Genomic DNA, 23,757 nt, shown 5'->3' with positions numbered 1-23,757 from the left:
ACTCCGAAGTGGCGCAAGGTCTCTTTCAGCAGTGGGGAGAGCCTTGGTTAGATCTATTCGCCACCGAAGAGAACGCGCAATGTCAGCAGTTCTGCGCGTTGGAATTTCCAAGGCGGCACTCGCTCGGCGACGCTTTTCGTCACGAGTGAAGTTGCGGTCTGTTGTACGCCTTTCCGCCTATTCCACTTCTGCCCAGAGTGCTGAAGAAGATCAGGCACGACCGGGCCCAAGTCATCTTGGTGGCCCCGGATTGGGCACGAAGGTACTGGTATCCCGAGCTACTCAGTATGTTGACCGATCCTCCGATACGTCTGCCCCTTCGGGAGGATCTTCTGTCGCAGCAGCAGGGGACGGTCCTACACCCGAACCTGTCCAGCCTCCACCTCCATGCGTGGAGATTGAGCGGCGGCAGTTAATGCCATTTGACTTGCCTCCTGAAGTCTGTGATATCATTCTGGCAGCCAGGCGTCCCTCCACAAAGACTGTATACGCCTGCCGGTGGAACAAATTTGTGGCATGGTGCACAGCAAAGGCTGTGGATCCCCTTTCCGCCCCTCTTTCTGAGGTCCTCCTCTTTCTTCTTTCTTTGGCCCGGCAGGGCTCTGCCCTGGGCACCTTGAAAGGTTATCTTGCTGCCATCTCTGCCTTCTTGCGGCTTCCTGATCAGCCTTCTCTTTTCAAGTCCCCTGTTGTTACACGCTTTCTAAAAGGCATTACTCACACGTTCCCTCCTGTCCCTTTTGTAATGCCTCAGTGGGACTTGAATCTTGTTCTCACATTTCTAATGTGCGCTCCCTTTGAGCCTCTTCATAATTGTCCTCTTCGTCTGCTGACGCTTAAGACTGCTTTTCTGGTAGCCATCACCTCGGCTAGACGGGTGAGTGAGCTCCAGGCTTTATCTTCAAAGCCTCCTTTTCTGTCTGTTCATCCGGACAAGGTTGTCCTTCGGCCTCGTCCCTCCTTTCTTCCGAAAGTGGTGACTCCATTTCATCTTGGGCAGTCTGTCACCTTGCCCACCTTCTTTCCGCCTCCGCATCCTTCCAAAGAGGAAGAGAGGCTCCACCGTCTGGACCCAAAACGTGCGCTCTCCTTTTATTTGGACCGCACAAAGCAGTTCCGGGTGGACGACCAACTTTTCGTTGGATACGTGGGTGCTAAGAAGGGGAAAGCTGTGCACAAACGGACCCTCTCTCGGTGGGTCGTTTTGTGCATCAAAATTTGTTATTCCTTGGCAAAAAAGGACCCTCCTATTGGGCTGCGCGCCCATTCTACTCGGGCCACGGCGGCTACTACTGCTTTGGGACGGGGTGTCCCTTTGCAGGACATCTGTCAGGCGGCAACGTGGGCTTCGCTACACACGTTTGCCAGGCATTTTTGCCTTGACAGCCAATTCCGGAGGGATGGCTTCTTTGGCCGTTCTGTCCTCCAGGACTTTCTGGTGTAATCTTGGTTCGCAGACCCACCACCGGGGATGGTATTGCTTGGGTATCTATTCTAAGGTGAGGAATCTAACTAACGTGTTTCTTTCAGATGAACAAGTTACTTACCTTCGGTAACGATGTATCTGTAAGAAACATTAGTTAGTTAGATTCCTCACCAACCGACCCATCCTCCCCGTTCTGCGAACTGACATCTAGGGTTAAGGCTATCCCTTTCAGGGCCCTAGAATTTTTGGCACCAGTGTCGGTATCTTGCATGGCTCTGCGTTCCTGGCGTGGAAGGCTATGTACAAGAACTGACGTCAGCGCGCGAGGGCGGCGTCTAAGTACTCCGACGTCATTCCGGCGCACGACGACGGACGCGGAGCCGCAGACGACGCCTAGCGACGCGCAAGGGGTATTGCTGACGAAAAATCTTCCGGATCCAGTCTGACGCCTGGGGATATTCTAAGGTGAGGAATCTAACTAACTAATGTTTCTTACAGATACATCGTTACCGAAGGTAAGTAACTTGTTCGTCTCCCCTTCATTTTTGTGTTTTGTGTGCTATATGTTGTGTATCACAGGGTACACTAGCATTTATTAGTTCACTAGTTATGAAACTAATAATGGTGTTCAGGATGTATATAAACAACACATATTTGAAGTACTTTGATATAATACATTTGTTGGTTGAAGCAGGTTTTCTGCCAAACGTTTGGCAGACTAACCCTCTCATGATTATACATTGCAGATTACAAAGCAGTGAATACCAAGTAGGCATACTCACCTTCTTAAATGTAGCATGCAGATTATTTGAGGGCGATTACCGCCAACAGCACTAAAGGAGTGGTATCAAGGAGGTAGATCCTTGGTCCTGATGAAAAGCCAAAGGGATGGCTTGAAACATGTCGATCCTTAGGAAGGCAGGTACATAGTTATCCACCCTTCCCTCTCCCCATTTTTAATCATACCAACTAGAGGCCAGAACAAATAATAGTATACCTTCTTTCCACATTAAGTATCTCCTCCCCCACTCTTATTATTATCATTCTACACCATAAACATCTGTGCCAAGAGACCCTTCTAGGTGAATGTGCGCTTTCCAATACATGTGTTATGTTATATTAATGAATTCGTCGGTCGAAGCACGCCTCATTCCGCAGCAGAACGGGATGGACCTGATGAAGCATCCCGACAAGGGGCAACCCTGGTGGGTGAGGGTTTTATAAGAAAACAAGTGATTTCTTTACCTTGTGGAGGGTGTTTAGTAGCAAACTGAGTAGCCACCTATACTTTGGTTACTTATCTGTAGGATGACGTGCTTCTGTCCCTTTTTCTCCCCCTCATTTTTTATAGCAAACCTTGCTTATTTACATGCCCCTTGATATCACCCGTCAATTCAGAGACCAGGCAGACATGGTGCTGGAGCACTTCAAGTACTCACGGGCTACAGCCAAATCTTTGGGCCTCTCAGTGGCCGCGCATCCCCAGTCTGTCTTTTGCCCCTTTCCTGACTTCAGAAAGGGCTTTCAACTGCGCCAGCCATACCCCAGCCACCGATGCACACAAGTTCTGCAATCCCTGTGCGGCCGCAGGCGCGGTTCAATCCGACCATGTGGGTCGGGCGGTGTAGGAGGCTAGTTCTCTATATAGTGTACTAAAAAGAAGTACACTGTGCAGAGAGTCCAGTGGGTCCCCAGCTGGTTTAAAGAGGCTAAAGTTGATAATACGAACGCTCTCTTTTGTGCTAGCGTGGGCGAGCTGTTGGGCTTCTCAGAGGATAGTGCTAAGCATTTGTTATACTCACAGAGGCAATAAATGAGACACACACTCAAAGAATAAATCCGAGACCAATTTAGAAAAATGGCTAGTCTTTTTATATATATTTTCGAACCAAGAACTACGTTAAAAAATAAGTACTGTATTTCCTATGAATTTTCAATGATAAGCATATAGTTCAAAGTTGTGCTCAATTATGCACCATACAATCCTATGGGAGGAAAAAGTAGGTAGGTAAAGCACACAGCACAGACAGTTATGGAGGTTCACCATCCGGGATTTGGGTAGCAGGAAGCCAAGGTCAAATGTTCTACCAACAATTTGTCTGGTGTGTCCTGAATTCCGCTGGGAGCAGTGAGTTGGTAGCTTGCACGCTACAGGAAATGGGGGGTCTTCTAAAAACAGGCTGCACGGGAGGGACTTGCGGGCTAGTCCAAGAGCTACCAAACAGGAGCTGGGTTCTCAAGGGCCTTCGGAACAAGTAAGCACAGCTGGTTCGTAGTTACCCAGGCCAGGCAGGCTGGGTGCAGGGCAGGTAGGTTGGCCAGCCCCAGTGCGTAAAGGTGCTCCTCGCAGTCAGGGGCCAACAGCTGGCAGGGGCAAATTCAGGACTGCTCGACCACTCTCAAAGTGGTTCTCGGGTGGTCTTGAAGTCCCTCTGCTACTGCTGGGCTCTGTTACAGTTGGAGTTCCCGATTGGGCTCTTCAATGTCGGTCCTGGTTGCAGGACGTCCGGTAGCTTGGGATTGGTACTGCACAGCTCCGGTCAGTCCTGATGCCTCTACACTAAGTGGAGATACAAATCTGACCTTCCAGAACATGAATACCTCATCCTGGGTGGTTGCTGCTCCAGTCGGGCTAGGAAGCTGATTTTCGTTGGACCGGGCTATGCAGTTTCAGTGCCTGCTGTTTGCAGGGAGTAGCTCCTCTACTCCTAGGGATTTCTTGGTCAGTTTGCAAAGGCTGGTAGTTCTCTGGGGTTCTTAGTGGCCATACAGCAGCAGGACGAGACAGTTAACCTCGATTGTCGAGTCTTGAAGTTGCAGGCAGGGGTTTGCTCCAACACTCCGCAGCAGGCACTCAGTTCTCGAGTTCAGCAGCTCTTCTTAGTCCTCCTCGTCTTTAGGTCAAATCTGAAATTCTTGGTTGAGGGGTGCCACCTAAATACTCAATTGTGAAGCTTTAAGTGAAGCATCATGTAGTAGCCAATGGGCTAGCTACTTTTAGGATGACAACACCCTCTATATGACCACATTCCATAAGAAGTGGGCATAAGCCTGGCCCTAATAGGCTAATTCTCTCCAACACAATATGGAGGATTCTAAAAAGTGGGGTCTACATCAGCTGCCCAACCTTAGGGGTGGTACTGTCTAGGTGTGGGCACACCTCCTAATCTAATCAATTTTCCCAACTGTCCTCCTGTCAAGAAGTGGGTACAGGACAAGGGGGGGTTGGCATCTTCCACTAGCTAGAGAGGCCTGGGTTGCATTTCAAAGGCAGCATGGCCTTGGAAGCTTCCTGCCCTGGAAGGCAGTTCCTGCTTGGATGAGGTGTGAACACCTCCGTCTAGAGCAGGCTTTGTTCTCGGCCTCTGAGAGCGAAGGCTGTCACCCAAAGAGACCAGAAACATGTCTAGTGGTGGCAGGCTGGTCAAGACCGGTCAGTCAACACACTAGTAGTCGGTAGGGTTTCAGGGGGCATGTCTAAGGTGCCCTCTGTGTGGCTTTATTAATAAATCCAGCACTGGCATCAGTATGAGTTTATTAAGACGAGGTGTTTGGTACCAAACACCTTGGGGTACAGTGAAGCAATCACTAGCTGGGTAACTCGCAATGACAAGTGTCCCGCCCATGTACTCATTATGGCTTTCCTGTTCACTGGTAATATCTAAGGGTGAACCTGGATATAACGAGGCATATCCACTCTTGCAGATTTGCCCTCACATGGGCATAGTGCATCCTGCCTTAGTGCTGTAAGGCCTGCCGTAGGGGTGTCTATGCCACATGTAGTACTGGCAGGCATGACACACCGGTATGTGTGTCATGTTGACTCTTCAGTTTTCTCTGCAACAAGACACGCAGGCTGCAATGGCTGATTGCATGATCTTGGTGAGCGGTCCAGAGGGTGGCACAATTCGTGCTGCAGCCCTATGGACCCTCTTCAGCCCGAGTGCCCTAGGTAACAGGGGTAAAATTTACTAGGGACTCCCCCTGGGCTAAAGTGGTGCCAATTGTGGAATACTTGTACAGTTTAGGGAAAAAACGCTGGTGGTGGTGACGTGGTTAGCAGGAACCCGGCACACACTCAGACAAAATTGCACTAGATACCAGGCAAAAAGTGTAGTGGGTAACTATGTCAAAAGGGGCATTTTCCAACAGGCGGTCAGTGGTCGGGTCAGTCTACCCATCAGCCATCACCTCTACCACTGGCAGACCATCACATCAGATAGGTGGGTCCTCCAGATAGTCCGAAGGGGCTACTTCCTCCCCTTCTAGTGCAACCCTCCCTCCCTCCCTCCATGCCACGACCAGGTGATTAAGGATCATTTGATTTTGCTCCGGGAGGATGTCATGACTCTCTTGGCAAAGGAAGCCATAGAGAGGGTTCTGGAGCCTGATGTAGGCTGTTTTTGCTATTCCCTCTACTTTCTGATCCCCCAAAAAGACAAGGGCCTTCGTCCTATTGTAAACCTCTGAGCCCTCAACTACTTCCTCAAAAAGGAAAAATTCAAGATGCTCACATTAGCTCAGGTCCTGTCTGCCCTGGACACAGGAAACTGGAGGGTTGCGCTCATCTTGCAGGATGCCTATTTCCACATTCCCGTCCTGCCTACCCATTGGCGCTCCCTGTGGTTCACAGCAGGCCACGAGCATTTCCAATTCACTGTGCTCCCTTTTGGCATTAACAGCACCTCCAAGGGGTTCACCGAGGTGATGCTGGTGGTCACAGCTCATCTGTGCAGATCAGGGGTATCAGTCTTCCCCCTATCTCGATGACTGGCTGCTGAAGGCGGGCTTATCCCATGCAGTCATCTTCCACCTCCACACTATGGTGAACCTTCTGCATTCTCTGAGGTTTACTATCAACATGCTGAAGTCGCACCTGACTCCCTCCCAGACACTCCCTTTCATCAGAGCTGTTCTGGATACAGTGCAGCTTCAGGCTTATCCTCCTGAACAGAGAGTCCAGGATATTTAGCCTATGATACCGATGTTTCAGTCTCTTTCCTGGATTTCGGTGAGAATGACGCTCAGGCTGCTGGGCCTCATGGCCTCCTGCATCCTGCTAGTGACACATGCCAGATGGCATATGTGGGCTCTACGGTGGGACCTAAAGTTCTAGTGGGCGCAGCCTCGGTGAATCTATCCAACATGGTCCAGATCTCGTAGGGAACTGCATTAGACCTGCAGTGGTGGCTAACAAACCGCAATTAAGTCACTGGCAGCTCCCCCCATACCCCCCCCCGCCAACCAGGTCTCACACTAGTGACGGATGCGTCACTCATGGGATTAGGCGGCCATCTGGGAGAGGTGGAGCTCAGAGGCCTCTAGTGTCTGGCGGGATCCGGATTCCACATCAACATGCTGGAGCTCCGTGTGATAGACTGCCATTAAAAGCCTTTCTTACCCTCCATCAAAAGAAGGCTGGTTCAAGTGTTCACAGACAACTACGCCGCCATGTGGTGCTGCAACAAACAGGGTGGAGTGGGGTTGTGGACTCTTTGTAAGAGGCTCTGCGCCACTGGGCACATCCCTGGTGGTTCAACATATGGCAGGTTCCCTGAACACCAATGCAGGTGATCCCATCAAGCGATGTCTAGCTCATCGCTAGTGTCTTCTCCATCCGGATGTGGTGCACGGATTCTTTCAGCAGTGGGGGGAGCCTCCGCAGAGAACACGCAATTTCAGCAGTTTTTGTACGCTGGAGTTTACAAGCGGCTCTCGCTCAGAGATGCTTTTTGTCTCAAGTGGAGCTCAGCCCTTCGGAACATCTTTCTGCCCATATCACTCTTGTCCAGAGTTCTCAAGATCAGGAACAACCAGGCCCAAATCATCCTTGTGGCTCCGGACTAGGCACGGAGAAACTGGTATACGGAGATTCTACACATGAGCATTGATCCTCCGATCAAGCTGCCCCTTTAGGAGTATCTTCTGTTGCAGCAGCAGGAAAGGGTCCTCCACGCAAACTTTTCAACTCTGCGCCTTCTTGCGTGGAGATGGAGCGGCGGCAGTTGACCGCATTCAACCTTCCTTCTGAAGTCTGTGATGTGATTTTGGCAACCAGGTGTCCCTCTACCAAGATTGTGTACGCCTGCCAGTGGCAGACATTTGTGAAATATCATACAGAAAGGTCCATTGGCCATTTTTCTGCTTCCCTATCTCAAGTCCTTCTCTTTAATTTGTGCCTTGCCCAGCAGGGCTTTGCTCTGGGCACTCTTACAGGGTACCTTTGGCCTCGTCTACCTTCTTGAGGCTGCCAAACAGATTTCTTAAGGGGCTTTTACATATTTTCCCACCTGCCCCATTTATCTTGCCTCAGTGGAACTTAAATTTGGTTCTCATCTTCCTGAAGTGTGCTTCGTTCGAAACTCTGCACAACTGCCCCCTCCGGCTGCTTTCCATCAAAACAGCCTTTTTAGTGGCAATACCTTCTGCGAGGAGGGTGAATGAATTGCAGGCTCTGTCATCCAAGCCTCCTTGCCTGACCATTTTCCCAGATAAGTTGGTATTTCGCACTAGGGCTTCTTTCTTACTGAAAGTGATAACACTATTCCACATGGGGCAATCGGTCACCTTGCCCACTTTCTATGCTCCGACGCATCCTTCTAAAGAGGAGGAACGACTCCAACATCTGGACCCAAAAAGGGCATTGTTCTACCTTGACCGCACAAAAGAGTTCCGGGTGGACAACCAACTCTTTGTGATTTATGTTGGAGCTAACAAAGGTCAGGAAGTGCAGAAGATGACCATCTCTCAGTGAGTCATGCTCTGCATCAAAATTTGCTATGCTCTGACAAAGAAGTAGTCGCCTGAAGTCTTAAGGGCACATTCCACCAGAGCCAAGGCTGCTACCAGGGTTCCAGTTCCTTACATTTGTCAGGGAGCAACGTGGGCGTCCCTGCGCACATTTACCAAGCACTACTGTCTTGACAATCAAATCCACTCGGTCCTGCAGGATTTTCTGGTCTAACTTGTCCGCAGTCCCTCCTCCGGGGATGGTATTGCTTGGGTATTTATGCACAGGTAATGAATCTGCAGCTAGATATTTCTAGCAGGTGAACAAGTTACTTACTTTCGGTAACACCTCATCAGGCAGATTCCTTACCGACCCACCCATCCTCCCCGCACTGTGGACAGGTTTCTAGGGTCACGGCTGATCTCTTTCAGGGCCCTAGTTGTTCAGAAGCACACCACTGTCAGTGCACTTCATGGCTCCACGCTCCTGGCATGGAAAGTAACTGACCTCAGTGCCCCAAGGTGGTCCTTATATAGGTGACATGGACGTCCCTACGCCGCAGACGTCGTCACGTGGAGCTGACCTACACCACCTACTGCTGCACAGGGGTATTGCTAGAAGGAAAACCTTCTGGATCCAGTCTAACGCATGGGAAATTCAAAGGTAAGGAATCTGTGGCTAGATGTCGCAGGTAAGGAATCTGCGGCTAGATTGTCTCTACCAGATAAGCCATTACCGAAGGTAAGTAGCTTTCATCTATGTCATTGTCTGAATGACTTGACATTTTTAAAGTTCTTAGAATGATGAGGTCAGACAACATCTGCGTCACAGACATGACAATGATTATGCATAAATTGAGGCAAAATGGCGACTCCCGTTACCTAAAATTGAAGAAAAATTGTGGCACCCATTTACTATGATGGAGTCAGACCTTACGAGATTTACATGCAATTTCCTTTGTGAGTGTAATGGAGGCAGGCCTTTGAATTGTTAGTGGAAACAGTTCAGCCCCTCCCATCCTAGGAGGATGGCCTCCTCCCAGCTACACCCAGGTCCTATTGTTCAGTGTCTGATCCCAGGATGCTTTCCTGATGGAGGAGCAAAGAACAGGCCCAGGCAGCTGAGAACCCCTGGAAGGCTTCAAAGTTTAGAGGTGTAAAATGGTAACTTTCTAGAAGTGGCATTTTCAAATTTGTAATATGAAATCCAACATTAACATTTAAGAGGATTTTAAATTCATTCATTTGAGTCGAAACATGACATTTCTACCTGCTCTTGATCAATAGTTAGCATTCATTAAATGCAGTAAGGTAACTCAATGTTATCCTATGGGAGAGGTAGACCTTACAGTAGTAAAAACCTAATTTGGGAGTTTTTCACTACCAGGACATGTAAAACTTAAAAAAACATCATGTCCTACTTTTGAAATACAGTGCACCCTGCCCTAAGGGGGGTTTAGAGACTACCATAGGACTTGAATACCTCTCTTGAACTGGCAATGGAATTTCCCGCAGGGCCACTGCCTTTGGGATTTGCCTCACTGCACAATATTGTACTGAAGGAAGCAGAAGTTCTGGAGTTTTAATTGCCTATTGCTAAGGCGAAGACTAATGTCCTCACTGAGGTTCTTTGGCCTACTTCATCATCTACCAAACCCCTTATCCCATTCAATGAGGTATTGCTTGAGTCTATCATGGCAGCTTGGGAGAAACCCTCCTTTGCTCTGGCAGTAAACTGGCTGGTAGCCTGCCAATATCATCCTGCCGCTGGAAATCTGGCTTTCCTCTCCACAGATCCATTACGGGAGAGCTTAGTCATACAGGCCTCATAATCAGAGACCCAGATGATACGTTTCGGTCAAACCCCTCTGACTGCAAATTGTAGAACCTGGAGCTTGGGCCAGAAGGCTTTCTATGTAGGGAGTATGGCCCTCAAGTCACTAAATGGCAATTGCCTTCTTACACATTACAACCATGTGCTGTGGAATATGGCCCAGATGATACTTCCACATGTCCTGGCCGATTTGAAAGAAAAAATCAAGGAATTGATTGTTGAGGGACAAAGAACGGCATGACAATCTGGGCTAGATACGGCAGACTGTTGCATGAGCTATAGCTGCCCCACTCACATTACGTTGTCATACTTTTCATCCAGTGTTAAAGCCCGTCTTATGGGTCTTCCCTTTGATGGAAACCGCCTCTTAAGTGATCAGGCATACTCGGCATTGGAATTCTACAAGACCAGTAAGGCTACAGCCCGATCCTTAGGCCTGCTCCTTCGACCACCGAGCAAGGACTATCGGCCTTTTTCGCTGCTATTGTTGCTTTGGGAAAGAATCTGCTTTTCATCCCAGACAATACCATCCGCCTCTCCAGTCGCAGTCTAACCCACTCATCCAGCAGTACAGGGCCGGCAATGAGGAGGGGTTGCAGATCCACCGTGCAGCCTTCTTTCTCCTCCTCCCTCGCCTCACTCAGTCCTGCGGAGCTAGATCCCTTCCCCAGCCTCACATTGTGCCTGCGGGAAGCAGGGTGTCCCTCTTTCTTCTGGCCTGGAAGGCCATTACTTCGGATTGGTGGGTCTTTCAAATAGAGAAAGGATGTCACTTCTGGCTGCTCGTCAAATATCTCTTCAAGTATTGATGGCATAATGTACTTTTCTAGTTCCACATGCTTGTTTTCATATGAGTCACAGTGGAACAATTTAACTTAATTAAAACACAAGTATGTGAATATAAACTTAAATTGAGTTATGACAACACCTTATTGAGATACACAAATGACTTCATTTAATCGTATTGAGCATAGAAAAAGGTCAACATGTCAACCTATTAAATAGACAAATGCATGTCAAAATCATCATTTTCAATTACTAAGGGTGTAAGTGAAGTGAAAAGTGCAACATAAATCGGGATAAGTGCAGACGAAGTGAAGGGGAAGGTCGTGTGTTTAAGAACATCCAAAATGAATTTGAAGACCTAACCTGCCACTTGAATGGCAATAACACAAATGCAATAACATTAGCAAGAAAAGCAGTTGTAAAATCACTGTCAGTCTCGTGTATTGAACCAAGGGAAAAGTCGTCGACGTTTCGACCCCTAATCGAGCCAGCAATTAGGAAATCTTGGAAGCGGGGTCTTCTTCAGGACCAGCGGGGGGTAGGGAAGATGGACTTACACCTAGGGATAATGAGTAGTATTAATACGGTGTGTCTATGGGATCATTAATTATCATTAGGTAGAAATAAGACAATATTTACCAGCAACAGCAAGGAAAACTCATGCTGGACTATTTGTGGAGTGGGCCCAAACGGCTCCTAAAACAAAACAGAAAGACGGAACAAGAGGAAATTGCACATCTGTATGGGGTCTCAATTGGGGCCTACTGGTCAAAGCAAAATGGTGTATTACTCACCATTCAATGTTGAGAAACCGGTGCTATTGATGGCAATATTCTTATCGGTATATGATGAATCACAATGGGCAGTGGTTCAAACGTAACCAAAGCTGGGGGGGTAAAAAAATTTGAATTACAATTCCCACAACCTAGTTTGGAGATGTACCTAAATCAATTAAGGTACAAACATCAAAGGACCCACACAAGTGAAGAGAAAACACAAAAAAAATTTTTTTGGCGGCACATGTATCTAAAAATATCTAAAAAGGAGTCACCGTGAGGGGACACCAAGGGTAAGTATGGACAGCGCCGCGGGGTTTGTTGAATATAAATCCGCTATATTAAGAAAAACACCCAGCGTGTTACAGACTTAACAAGGAACAAGCCTCAGCCTCTAAAAGCCCGGACAGTTAATATGAGGCAGGCGAAAGCCCATGAGGCGGCGTTAACATCAAGAACCCAAAGATAGGAGATTTGTCTCGCAGCGTTTTACAAAATCAAAATATAAACCCGCCTAACGGCTCTAAAGCATGGAATCTAGTTAAATATGGCGGTTATTATAACTAAACCCAACCCAGATGTGGCTAACAACGGGAGATTACCAAATGGAGAGGTGAAGAGGGGCAGCATTTAATCTCTTGGTGGAGCAAAAAGAAGGTGAGAAGCGCGGTGAGATGCAATCTCTTGGAAAACGCGCGCTTGCTCCGCGGTGTGACATACCTCCCAGGCAGCGTCGACAACATCTGACAGCTAACCCTGGGAAGTGTCAAGTCGCTCGTTAAGTAGCTGACGTAAGCAAGTACGTCAGCGAAAGGCACGTGACGCGCTCATTGGACAGGGGCAGGGGGTGTGTCTGTATCAACGCAGCTGAAAAATCAGATGCTGCAAAACTGAAAGTGTTATCCCACGAGCGGCAGACAACGTTCTGTGGCGCGCGAAGGGCACTTGAATGTGTCAATTGAAACTGCTGTATAACAGCTTACACTCTAAGTTTCTTGTTTACAACATTTGGGGCATAATAATTTCAGCAATGTGCGTGAATGCAAAAAAGGGTAAAGACACTTAGTCAAATATACGTCAGCTTGAAAACCATAAACATGAGAACCAAATCATAGTGCAGCATATAAAATGGAGGCGAGCTTTAAAATATATGCACAGAGGTAATGACCTGACTGCAAACGCAGCTTACATTCTGAAGCAGAGATAGACTGCCCTCAATGAGTTAACAATAAATATCTAGATAGATTGTAGTTCAGATTTTGAAAGGGAATCAAGGCAATAGTAGGCCAAAGGGCGGAGATAGTGTGTCATGCAGCAAATGGTTATAAATGGTCAAGATTACCCCAAATTTAAAGGCTAGGTGTTATTCAACAAGGATAATTGTGCATATGTAGCGTCAAGTTCGTTAAGACCATTTAGGACAGAATCAAACCTGTCCATCCATTTACATTCACGGGTGTTGAGGATTGCTCCCAGGTCGCCTCCCCTGATACCCAAAGTGATGGCCTCAAGAACTAGCCATTTCATCGATTCAGGGGGGTGGTTAAATGCTGAAAAATGTTCAACCATGGGGGCCCCCGTGGTATTGCATCTTATTCTGCTACAATGTTGTAGGATACGGCACTTGATCCTCTGAGTGGTCTGACCCACGTATATCTTGTTGCAGGGACAGACAATGGCGTAAATGACATTTTTAGTGTTACAGTTTGTCAATGTTTTTAAGGGCACCGTGCAATTGTTGAATTGAAACACTTTAGTTTCAATAGTGAGACTGCAAGCTTTACATTGTCCACATTTGACATGGCCTACTGGTGCCGGTAGTTGCCACATTGATTCGATTGTTGGCTTAGGAGGTGTGTCCAAAAAGGACTTCACCACTTGATCACGGACATTTCTGCCTTTCTTGAAGGAGTGCATGGGTGGTTCGGGAAGATGTAGTTCCGATGATACCAAATGCCAGTGTTTGTTTATGATATGCCGAATTTCGTTGCTCCTGGTGCTGAAGGTGGTAACGCATATTAGCCTGTTGAGGTCCTCAGTACGATTCTTTGGAGTTAAAAGCATGTCCCTATGGTTGAACCACGCTCTCTTGCGGGCTCTCTTAACCAACCGTCTGGGGTAGCCACGTTCAATTAGTCTAACAATCAGATCATCAGATTCATTGAAGAAATCCTCCTTCCGTGTACAATTTCTCCTGATCCTCAGGAACTGGCCAAAGGGTAGATTATCCCGCAGGCCTCTTGGGTGGTGACTCCCATATCTGAGTAGCGTGTTTCTCTCAGTAGGCTTTCGATAAAGGGTCGTATATAGGCACTCGTCCGCAGTTTTGATAGAGATGTCCAGAAAGTCAATGGTGGACTTGTCTTTGTGAATTGTAAACTGGATGTCGCCTGTTCTCTCATTAAGCCATTTGAAAAAATTGTTGAGTTCTGAATCACTGCCTGTCCAAATCATGAGGACATCATCAATGTACCGCTTCCAGTACGCAACTTGCCTATTAAATGGATTTGTAATGTTGTTCACAAAGGTCTGCTCAAAATCGTCCATGTACAGGATCGCCAGGTCCGGTGCAAAGCTGGCCCCCATCGCAACACCTTTAGTCTGCATAAAATACTCATTCTGGAAGAGGAAAAAGTTTTGTGTCATCGCTATTGTGAGCAACTGAATTATGAACTCGGATGGAACATATGTGGGTTGTGTTCTTGTGTCCAAATATTTTGACATCACATCTAGAGCATGTTGTTGTGGTATGCTGGTATACAGTGACACAATATCCAGCGTGACAAGAATCTGGGTATCTGGATTGAAAGACATACCATCAATTAAATTGATGACCTGCATCGTGTCTCGTACATATGACCTGGTTTGTTCAGCCAAAGGTTTTAGAAAGAAGTCCACATATTTACACAATGGTTCAAGAATAGACCCACATCCAGAAACTATGGGGCGCCCAGGCGGTCGTTGTTGATTCTTATGAACTTTAGGTAAGGTGTAAATCGTTGGAATGCGTGGATGAGTCTGGTTCAGGTAGGCAAATTCCAAATTCGAAAGGAAACCTTGGGCAAGGCCATCTTGAGTTGTCCGCAAAATCATGCTGCTGATTTTCTTGGAGGGATTGGAATTTAATCTGGTGTAACTAACACCGTCATTCAGTTGAGAGTAAATCTCGTCCTTGTAATCTTCCACATTTTGAAGCACAATGGCACCACCCTTATCCGCAGGTTTGATGACAATGGAGCGATTGTTTTTTAGGTTCTCAAGGGCTTTCCTTTCACCACTAGTAACGTTATGAGTTACATATTTCTTGATGGAACACGTGTTGAGGGCCTCCTTGAGCACAATACTCTCATAAGTTAGCAGCCGATGTGAAACCATTTGTGAGGTTGGAGTAAAGGAGGATGGAGTCCGGAGTCCAGTACAAGATGTCGTAGATTGACTTGGGGACTGACAGAAGAAATAGCGTAACCTCATCTTGCGAAAGAAACGGTGTAATTCAGTTTGCAGATTAAATTTATTAGGGTATGCGGTCGGGACGTACGATAGCCCTTTACTGAGAACCTTATGTTCATCATTAGTCAATACATGATTGGACAAATTCATAATAGGGTCCTTGATGGTGCTCACCAGCGATAGACCCGGCGTCTCGTTTGGATTTCCCCATGCTGTTCCTGGGGGAAATGTACTTGCTTCTGGGCAGGGGTCATGCCCTGGGGTTGGCCTCGGCCCCATCCTTATTGAAGGTGGCCGCGTCCCCGGCCTCTGTTCCAGTTCCAGTTCGTATTCCTTCCTCTTGGTGGTCGCCATTGTCTGTCCTCTAAAAAAGAAGAAGGACCAGATGGTGGATAATATGCCGTGTCCTGGCCTTGGTAGTTAAGACTACTACCTGCTTGTTCACTGTCGCTTCCGGTGGATCCTGTTGACTCAGAAAAGGTTGTGAATCTACGGGTACCTCTGAATCCACCCCTTCCTCTATTGAAAAAACGACCTTGCTGATCCTGTTTGTAGTAGTCGTCGTGTAAATATGGGTAGGTCAACTTCTTGTCATAGACACGCACGTCTTTGGAGAGTTTGTCAAGCTTCTTTGCTTGAGTATTAATGTCAAATTCTTTGATTGTTTTCTCAAGGCGTTCCAAGGCTTCTTTGGCGTTCGTTAAAGCGTTGTCAGTAGAGATATCGCGTTTAAGATCTGCGATTTCTTTCATAAGTTTCTCGACCTGTTCAAGGGCTGTTTCTACCCCCAGCACCATCCAGTGCCGCGAGCAGTTGTTGGCAACAAAACTGAAGCCCTCCTTGAACTTGGGCTGGTCCACAAAGATCGCAGGTTTGTTCTTAACTTGTAATCCTACCGGGATGACATTGGCCTGTAGGTATTTGGTCAGGACGTGTCCGTGTAATCTTGTACGGATTAGCTTTTTCTCCAGTCTTTCCAATTTGTTTATCTTTTCGTTGAGAGACACATCTATGTTGGGAGTGTTGGAGGTTATGAAGAGGTTAGTGGGGTCCTGAATGAGATTGGCGATGTACTCCTCAGTATATGATAAAGTTTCACTTGCCGTCATAATGTAAGAAAGTAAATTAAATGGGCTAAAAGCAAAGACCCTCGCAGGAAAAACCTGCACTAGGATATGTTATGTTTCAATGGGGTGACCCGATAGACCACTGGACTCGGGTGTATAAATTGGTATATGAAAAAACAGTCACAGTGGAACAATTTAACTTAATTAAAACACAAGTATGTGAATATAAACTTAAATTGAGTTATGACAACACCTTATTGAGATACACAAATGACTTCATTTAATCGTATTGAGCATAGAAAAAGGTCAACATGTCAACCTATTAAATAGACAAATGCATGTCAAAATCATCATTTTCAATTACTAAGGGTGTAAGTGAAGTGAAAAGTGCAACATAAATCGGGATAAGTGCAGACGAAGTGAAGGGGAAGGTCGTGTGTTTAAGAACATCCAAAATGAATTTGAAGACCTAACCTGCCACTTGAATGGCAATAACACAAATGCAATAACATTAGCAAGAAAAGCAGTTGTAAAATCACTGTCAGTCTCGTGTATTGAACCAAGGGAAAAGTCGTCGACGTTTCGACCCCTAATCGAGCCAGCAATTAGGAAATCTTGGAAGCGGGGTCTTCTTCAGGACCAGCGGGGGGTAGGGAAGATGGACTTACACCTAGGGATAATGAGTAGTATTAATACGGTGTGTCTATGGGATCATTAATTATCATTAGGTAGAAATAAGACAATATTTACCAGCAACAGCAAGGAAAACTCATGCTGGACTATTTGTGGAGTGGGCCCAAACGGCTCCTAAAACAAAACAGAAAGACGGAACAAGAGGAAATTGCACATCTGTATGGGGTCTCAATTGGGGCCTACTGGTCAAAGCAAAATGGTGTATTACTCACCATTCAATGTTGAGAAACCGGTGCTATTGATGGCAATATTCTTATCGGTATATGATGAATCACAATGGGCAGTGTCACACCGCGGAGCAAGCGTGCGTTTTCCAAGAGATTGCATCTCACCGCGCTTCTCACCTTCTTTTTGCTCCACCAAGAGATTAAATGCTGCCCCTCTTCACCTCTCCATTTGGTAATCTCCCGTTGTTAGCCACATCTGGGTTGGGTTTAGTTATAATAACCGCCATATTTAACTAGATTCCATGCTTTAGAGCCGTTAGGCGGGTTTATATTTTGATTTTGTAAAACGCTGCGAGACAAATCTCCTATCTTTGGGTTCTTGATGTTAACGCCGCCTCATGGGCTTTCGCCTGCCTCATATTAACTGTCCGGGCTTTTAGAGGCTGAGGCTTGTTCCTTGTTAAGTCTGTAACACGCTGGGTGTTTTTCTTAATATAGCGGATTTATATTCAACAAACCCCGCGGCGCTGTCCATACTTACCCTTGGTGTCCCCTCACGGTGACTCCTTTTTAGATATTTTTAGATACATGTGCCGCCAAATTTTTTTGTGTTTTCTCTTCACTTGTGTGGGTCCTTTGATGTTTGTACCTTAATTGATTTAGGTACATCTCCAAACTAGGTTGTGGGAATTGTAATTCAAATTTTTTTACCCCCCCAGCTTTGGTTACGTTTGAACCACTGCCCATTGTGATTCATCATATACCGATAAGAATATTGCCATCAATAGCACCGGTTTCTCAACATTGAATGGTGAGTAATACACCATTTTGCTTTGACCAGTAGGCCCCAATTGAGACCCCATACAGATGTGCAATTTCCTCTTGTTCCGTCTTTCTGTTTTGTTTTAGGAGCCGTTTGGGCCCACTCCACAAATAGTCCAGCATGAGTTTTCCTTGCTGTTGCTGGTAAATATTGTCTTATTTCTACCTAATGATAATTAATGATCCCATAGACACACCGTATTAATACTACTCATTATCCCTAGGTGTAAGTCCATCTTCCCTACCCCCCGCTGGTCCTGAAGAAGACCCCGCTTCCAAGATTTCCTAATTGCTGGCTCGATTAGGGGTCGAAACGTCGACGACTTTTCCCTTGGTTCAATACACGAGACTGACAGTGATTTTACAACTGCTTTTCTTGCTAATGTTATTGCATTTGTGTTATTGCCATTCAAGTGGCAGGTTAGGTCTTCAAATTCATTTTGGATGTTCTTAAACACACAACCTTCCCCTTCACTTCGTCTGCACTTATCCCGATTTATGTTGCACTTTTCACTTCACTTACACCCTTAGTAATTGAAAATGATGATTTTGACATGCATTTGTCTATTTAATAGGTTGACATGTTGACCTTTTTCTATGCTCAATACGATTAAATGAAGTCATTTGTGTATCTCAATAAGGTGTTGTCATAACTCAATTTAAGTTTATATTCACATACTTGTGTTTTAATTAAGTTAAATTGTTCCACTGTGACTGTTTTTTCATATACCAATTTATACACCCGAGTCCAGTGGTCTATCGGGTCACCCCATTGAAACATAACATGTTTTCATATGAGGCCATTTCAGCAGGGCCCATAAGACCAGTGGTGTCAATACTCCGGTATACTGACTATCATACAGCGATCCAGTGCTTTCTTTGGTCCTGTCATCTGAAAAAAACTACTGCAGAGAGTGCCTTTTCATCATGATATTCCAACACAGACAATCATGACCAATGCTTCCCTGATGGGATGACTCTTCTTCAGGCTCCGCGAACGCTGATTCAGAAGAAATGTATGCATCATAAATCTTTTTGAAATTAGACCAATCCATCTTGCTGTAAAGCCTTTATTACTAATTGTGAAGTCAAATTCTGTTTTACTTCAAATGACGTTGCAACAATGTGCAACCTGAACAGAGGCAGGGAAGACGTTAAGAGTACTTTCTTAGGAAACGCAGACATCTGGAGATGGCTATTGGTCAGGACTCTGCTAATAGCATTGGGGGTCCAATATGCTGAGGCAGATTCTCTCAGCAGAACCTCTCAACAAAACCTTGAAGGCATCCTGGATGACAGTGTTACTACACATCTTCTGTGACTCTGACTTTCCACAAAAAGGTCTATTTGCCAATGCAGACAATAATATACATTTCCAAACTTTGCCCCCACGGACGGAGGGACGTACCTTTGTGGTTGACTGCTCAGGAAACGTTCTGTACACCTGACCAGGGATAACCTTAAAACCGTAAGCCATCACCAAGCTAATGTACTGCATGCTTTGCTGGTTGTAATCACATCAGCACACAAGACTAGTGCAATCCTTACCCTATGCTGAAAGAACTCTACACTGTTCCATAGGAGTAAGGTGGTCTCCAGGATACCTTCAGGCTTACCTTCCTAAAGTGGTATCAGATTTCCATGTTAATCAGATGTGGGGGAAAGTGCAGTGGCGGGCTAGAAGATTGGCAACTTTTTACTTATTTATTTCTGTGCAACTCATTCTTCCATGAAATCCGACGCAGGCTTGGGCAGCAGGACTGCAACACCCTGGAGCTGCTCACCCCTGTTGCAGCTCATAGTCACGCCTTGGACTGACTGCTATGTTTGTCTCCGTGCACTCACAAAGCAACTGCGATATGTTACAGAACAGGCTTTGTGTCATCATAAGCCTTTTTGCTATAACAAATGCACGCCGAAAACCTTGACCCAAGGATTTGGCATAGTTTCTTCTGAGCATGAGTTGTAAAACCACACGTTGTCCAAAGGATTCACACACCTGGCAACTTGTGGTAATGTTTCACCATGTGAGGAGGAGGTTGGGCTGTGGAGAGGGTGGGGCTTTGTGCTGAGCACAGCTTGAAGCGCTTTCAATTTATACCTTCCATCCTCCTGCACCTAAAAAACAAAAAAGCTTCTGAGACTGCCGCCGATGACCTGGCGAGGTTTCACATTCCCATAATCGACATCCACAGAGCATCCAAATAATTAGCTGGAAACCTGCTGCCTGCAGTGGTTTCCAGCTAATTGTGTGCACACCGTGTGATATCTGCCCATCACCGGGTGACCGTGCGAAGAGAGTTGATATTGTGTGACGGGCGGTGGCACGTACGAGTTGGAGGGTCTGGACTCGATTTCTGGGCGTTGAGACTCCAAACATTTGTCGGGCTGGATTAGTTTCATGGTAACAGACTCATTCAGATGGAAATGTGTCTCTCATCAAAACAATCCCCATATCTGGCATCTGCTAAGCAGCTACTTTGAGGCCAGTTCAAACAGTCACAAGACATTATTGCCCATTCACATCCCATGGCTGACACTCAAGTGAGTCAGGTTTCTCTTATTTTGGGTAGGGCATGATAGTTTCTCTTTTCTTCCATCACATTTTGAGGGATGGACTTTGCTACTCTCATCAGTGCTGTTCAAGGTTGAATTTATATATTTCATAAACATTGCTCTGGGCTCTTGCTTGTGGGTGTGATGTTTTAGTGCTTTGTGATTTCAATGGAGAGCCCATTGAAGCAGTATAACAGATGGCAATGTGATATGTTGTGTCCTTGTTATCAGTTGTTGTAACTACTTGTCCTTCCTCCCTCTAGTGCCAGTACCAAAGTGCCACCTCTAAATATGAACAAAGTATCCAGCAGCCTGCTCAGCTTCGGGAGGAAGCTGATCTCCCCTGCCATCGCTGGAGGGGTCATGGGAACGGGGACTCCCATTCACAGTGGCATTACACCTACAGTCATACCCACCAGGGTGGCGACAGAGCTTCCTGCACAGCATTACAGACCACAGCAGCAAATGCATCCTCGTATGGTCAAATCCGAGAGCATGCCGGTGCACCTCAGTAAAGGTAAGGCATCCCACCCACCCTCAGCTTCGCAGAAGGTCAAAACCCCGTCTCACTTAAAACCCAATCCTAGATAGTTTAGAGGTTCAGGCTTCCACCAAATAGTAAAAATCCAGTATTATTTCTGCTGCAAGACGACATAAAGAACTGAATCCTTATGTTTGCAAACTTTTCTGCCTTTGGTATTGCTGCTTTGAAGTCCCTGGCTCAGGTTCTTTATTATTGAGCTACAATCCTGGTCTTTGGTTGATGGCCGGTCTGGCTGTGGGTAGACTTCAGGAGAAGAGGAAGCCTTGCAAGGATGGCAGGAACACTTCTAAGCATGCAATGCAAGCTAAAATGGATATGGGTGATTCACTGGTCCGTTAGATAGGGTCTGCGCTCATTTTGCATGTCCAGCTGTGGATGAGAACAGCCGTATTGTTTCATGAGATATGTAGGAGAGTAGGATCTGCTTCACATGTTTACCCTCACTTTTTGCTGGTGTTTCACTGTTTTTCGACTTTAGTCTGGCTGGGACCCTGCTATTCAGGGCCCCAACCTAGCTGCTTCCTCTCTAAATTGATTGCATGTACTTTAGGTACACTCCAGATTGGATTCTGGGGTACCCTTATGAGTCCCTAGTATATGGTATACTATGTACCCAGGGCATAGGTACCCCAGAGGCCTACCAGTGGCTGAAGCATGTATTGTGCCACGCCTGGAAAGCCCTTCAAAATGACACCACAGGTCTGCTACTGCAGCCTGGGTAAGGTGGTGCATGCCCCCTTACTGAGGTATAGGTTCCCTATACCTCACCTATCACTGCACATAGTAACCTATTAGTCACCCCTATGGCAGGCCTTATCAATCCTGAAGGCAGGGTGCTTGGTTATATGTGCGAGGGTGCCCAGGCATGAGCTGAGCCCATCTGCAGCCTTCAGAATCTCTTCTCTGGGGTTGTCAGTGGTGCAGCCTGACCATATACTCTTAAGGGCATTATATCTAAAATGGTTAATGCTAACTTTGGACTGGCTGCACGGACACATGTCATGTTTGGAGTCAAACACCTTGAAATCATACCCCCACATCAATTCCTGATGTGAGAATATGATCCCACCCTTCTAGAGGGAGAGACATGGCAGTACTGGTATACCCGGTAGAAACTTAACAGAGCCCTGGCATCACAAAATGGATGCTGCAGCCACAGACACTGGTCTGGCCTCCTGTTTCTGACTGAAACTCCGGCAGGGGAGGCCTGGAAAATAGCTTTCCTGTCACAGGGAGGTGTAACCACCTCCCAGACAGGCTTATGTGTATTGGGGCAGGGTGGGAGCACTCTCAGTGCTTTGAAGTCCTGCACTGGGGGCACATTTGGTGTCCCTGTGCATTGTCCAGCTCAAACCGGTTCAGGGGCTTCCAGCCCCTGCTCTGGCGCGAAACTGGACAAATGAAGTGGGTGTAGCCACCCCTCTTTCCAAACCCTCCCATAGGTGGGTCCCCAGAGTTAGTCCAACCCCTTCCTTCGGTATAAGTAAGGAACCTCTGTAACCAGAACTTCAGATATCCATGGACAAAACTCTGAAGCTGAATCCTGGAACTTCAACGCTCTACTAAAGACTAGAGGACTGAAGAAATCTCCCTTGGGGTCAAGGAGTGACTCCCCTGCTCGGCAGGCACCAACAAAGCATTTTGCCGGTCTGCATCTCCGAAGCTCCTGCCGGACTCCGAAGTATTTGCAGCCCAGGAAGAGGATTTCCAGACATCTCGGAGGCCGACCCGAGTCCCCAGCAAAGCTGAGACCCGCAGCCCTCGTGAGTAGCATGGAACCGAACTCCTGGTCACCGTGCACTTTTGCAAGTGCATTGACTTCTCGACGTCTCTTGAAGTCGTGCTTGGGGTTACTTGTACGAAATTTGGTCTATATAAATTTCTTTATGTAGGTTTATTGCATTTTGCTGAATGTTTTTCATTGTTCATTGTGTTAGCACTTGTGTTATTTCTGAGGCACATTTATATATGTCGCAAGCAGTGTTCACAGACCGTACTATATTCTTTTTTGTATTGGCTTAGAAGATATGACTTTCTAATATCTATTTTTTTATTTTCTTTCAAGTAAACTGTTGTGTTGTCATTTGTAATATGTGTCAGTAGTGTGTTTGTTTACACATCATTAATTGAAGGTCCTAAAATCTTGGTGGATAGATTTTACTTATAGAAAGTAATCACATGCTACATGGCAGAACCCTTTTCTTTACACTGTTGTAATTCCCCGGTTCTTCATGCTACTGGGATACCCCATTATTTTTAATGATCAACAGTAATAGCAGCCTTTTCTTTTACAGCTTTTAGAGGCAAGGATACAGGGGAGGTCATCAACAGACTTCTGCATTCCCTTTCTCTGTGGATTCTTCTGAACACCTTTTTTACCTTCCTTGTAAAGTAGCATCAGGAGACACAAGCTGGAGCTTGGGTAGCTGGAATTCTGAGCCAGTGACCGTGAATTATTTATGACTGTTTGTTCCTGGAAATTATTGCCAAGGGTTATTCTCTGGTATTCAAAGGGAATCCCACAACCTCTCCACCCCCACAACCACCCCCTAACTCTCCCCACACAAAAATGATGAAGTAAGTGGAGGAGTTGTTGGCAGCTGGTGCCATAGAATTGGCTGCATGTTTGGAGAGAAGGCGGGGTTGATACTTTTTGTTACTTCTTGATCCCGGAGAAAAAGGGGGACGGGCGCTCCAAGGCCAATTTTGGATCGAAATATGTCAATTTGCATAGTTAATCTTCAGCAATCTTGTTGAGTCTAGCAAGTTAAGATTGGTTAGTCTTGTTAGACCAACAGGATGTATATTTTCATATTCCTATTGCTCTCTGCCACAGAAAGGATGTATGATTCACTGTAGGGATACATTATTTCCATTGTGTGGTGCTTTCTTTCAGCTGGGTTTCTG

General features: G+C 46.4%; 1 protein-coding gene across 5 annotated transcripts in view; it reads left to right on the top strand.

Annotated features, from left to right (window-relative positions):
* The window catches only part of TBC1D5 (TBC1 domain family member 5), a 2,224,639-nt gene that overhangs the window by 1,786,997 nt on the left and 413,885 nt on the right, over window positions 1-23,757 (top strand). For all 5 annotated transcript variants that reach the window (XM_085630445.1, XM_085630447.1, XM_085630444.1 and 2 more), the window contains one exon: window positions 20,570-20,823. In XM_085630445.1, the coding sequence (XP_085486571.1) occupies window positions 20,570-20,823 (254 nt within the window). The remainder of the gene's footprint in view (window positions 1-20,569; window positions 20,824-23,757) is intronic.

This window comes from Triturus cristatus, chromosome 10, assembly GCF_964204655.1.
Source record: "Triturus cristatus chromosome 10, aTriCri1.1, whole genome shotgun sequence".
NCBI lineage: Eukaryota > Metazoa > Chordata > Amphibia > Caudata > Salamandridae > Triturus > Triturus cristatus.
The sequence above is the reverse complement of the archived record's forward strand: the minus strand, read 5'-3'. Positions and strand labels throughout refer to the sequence as shown.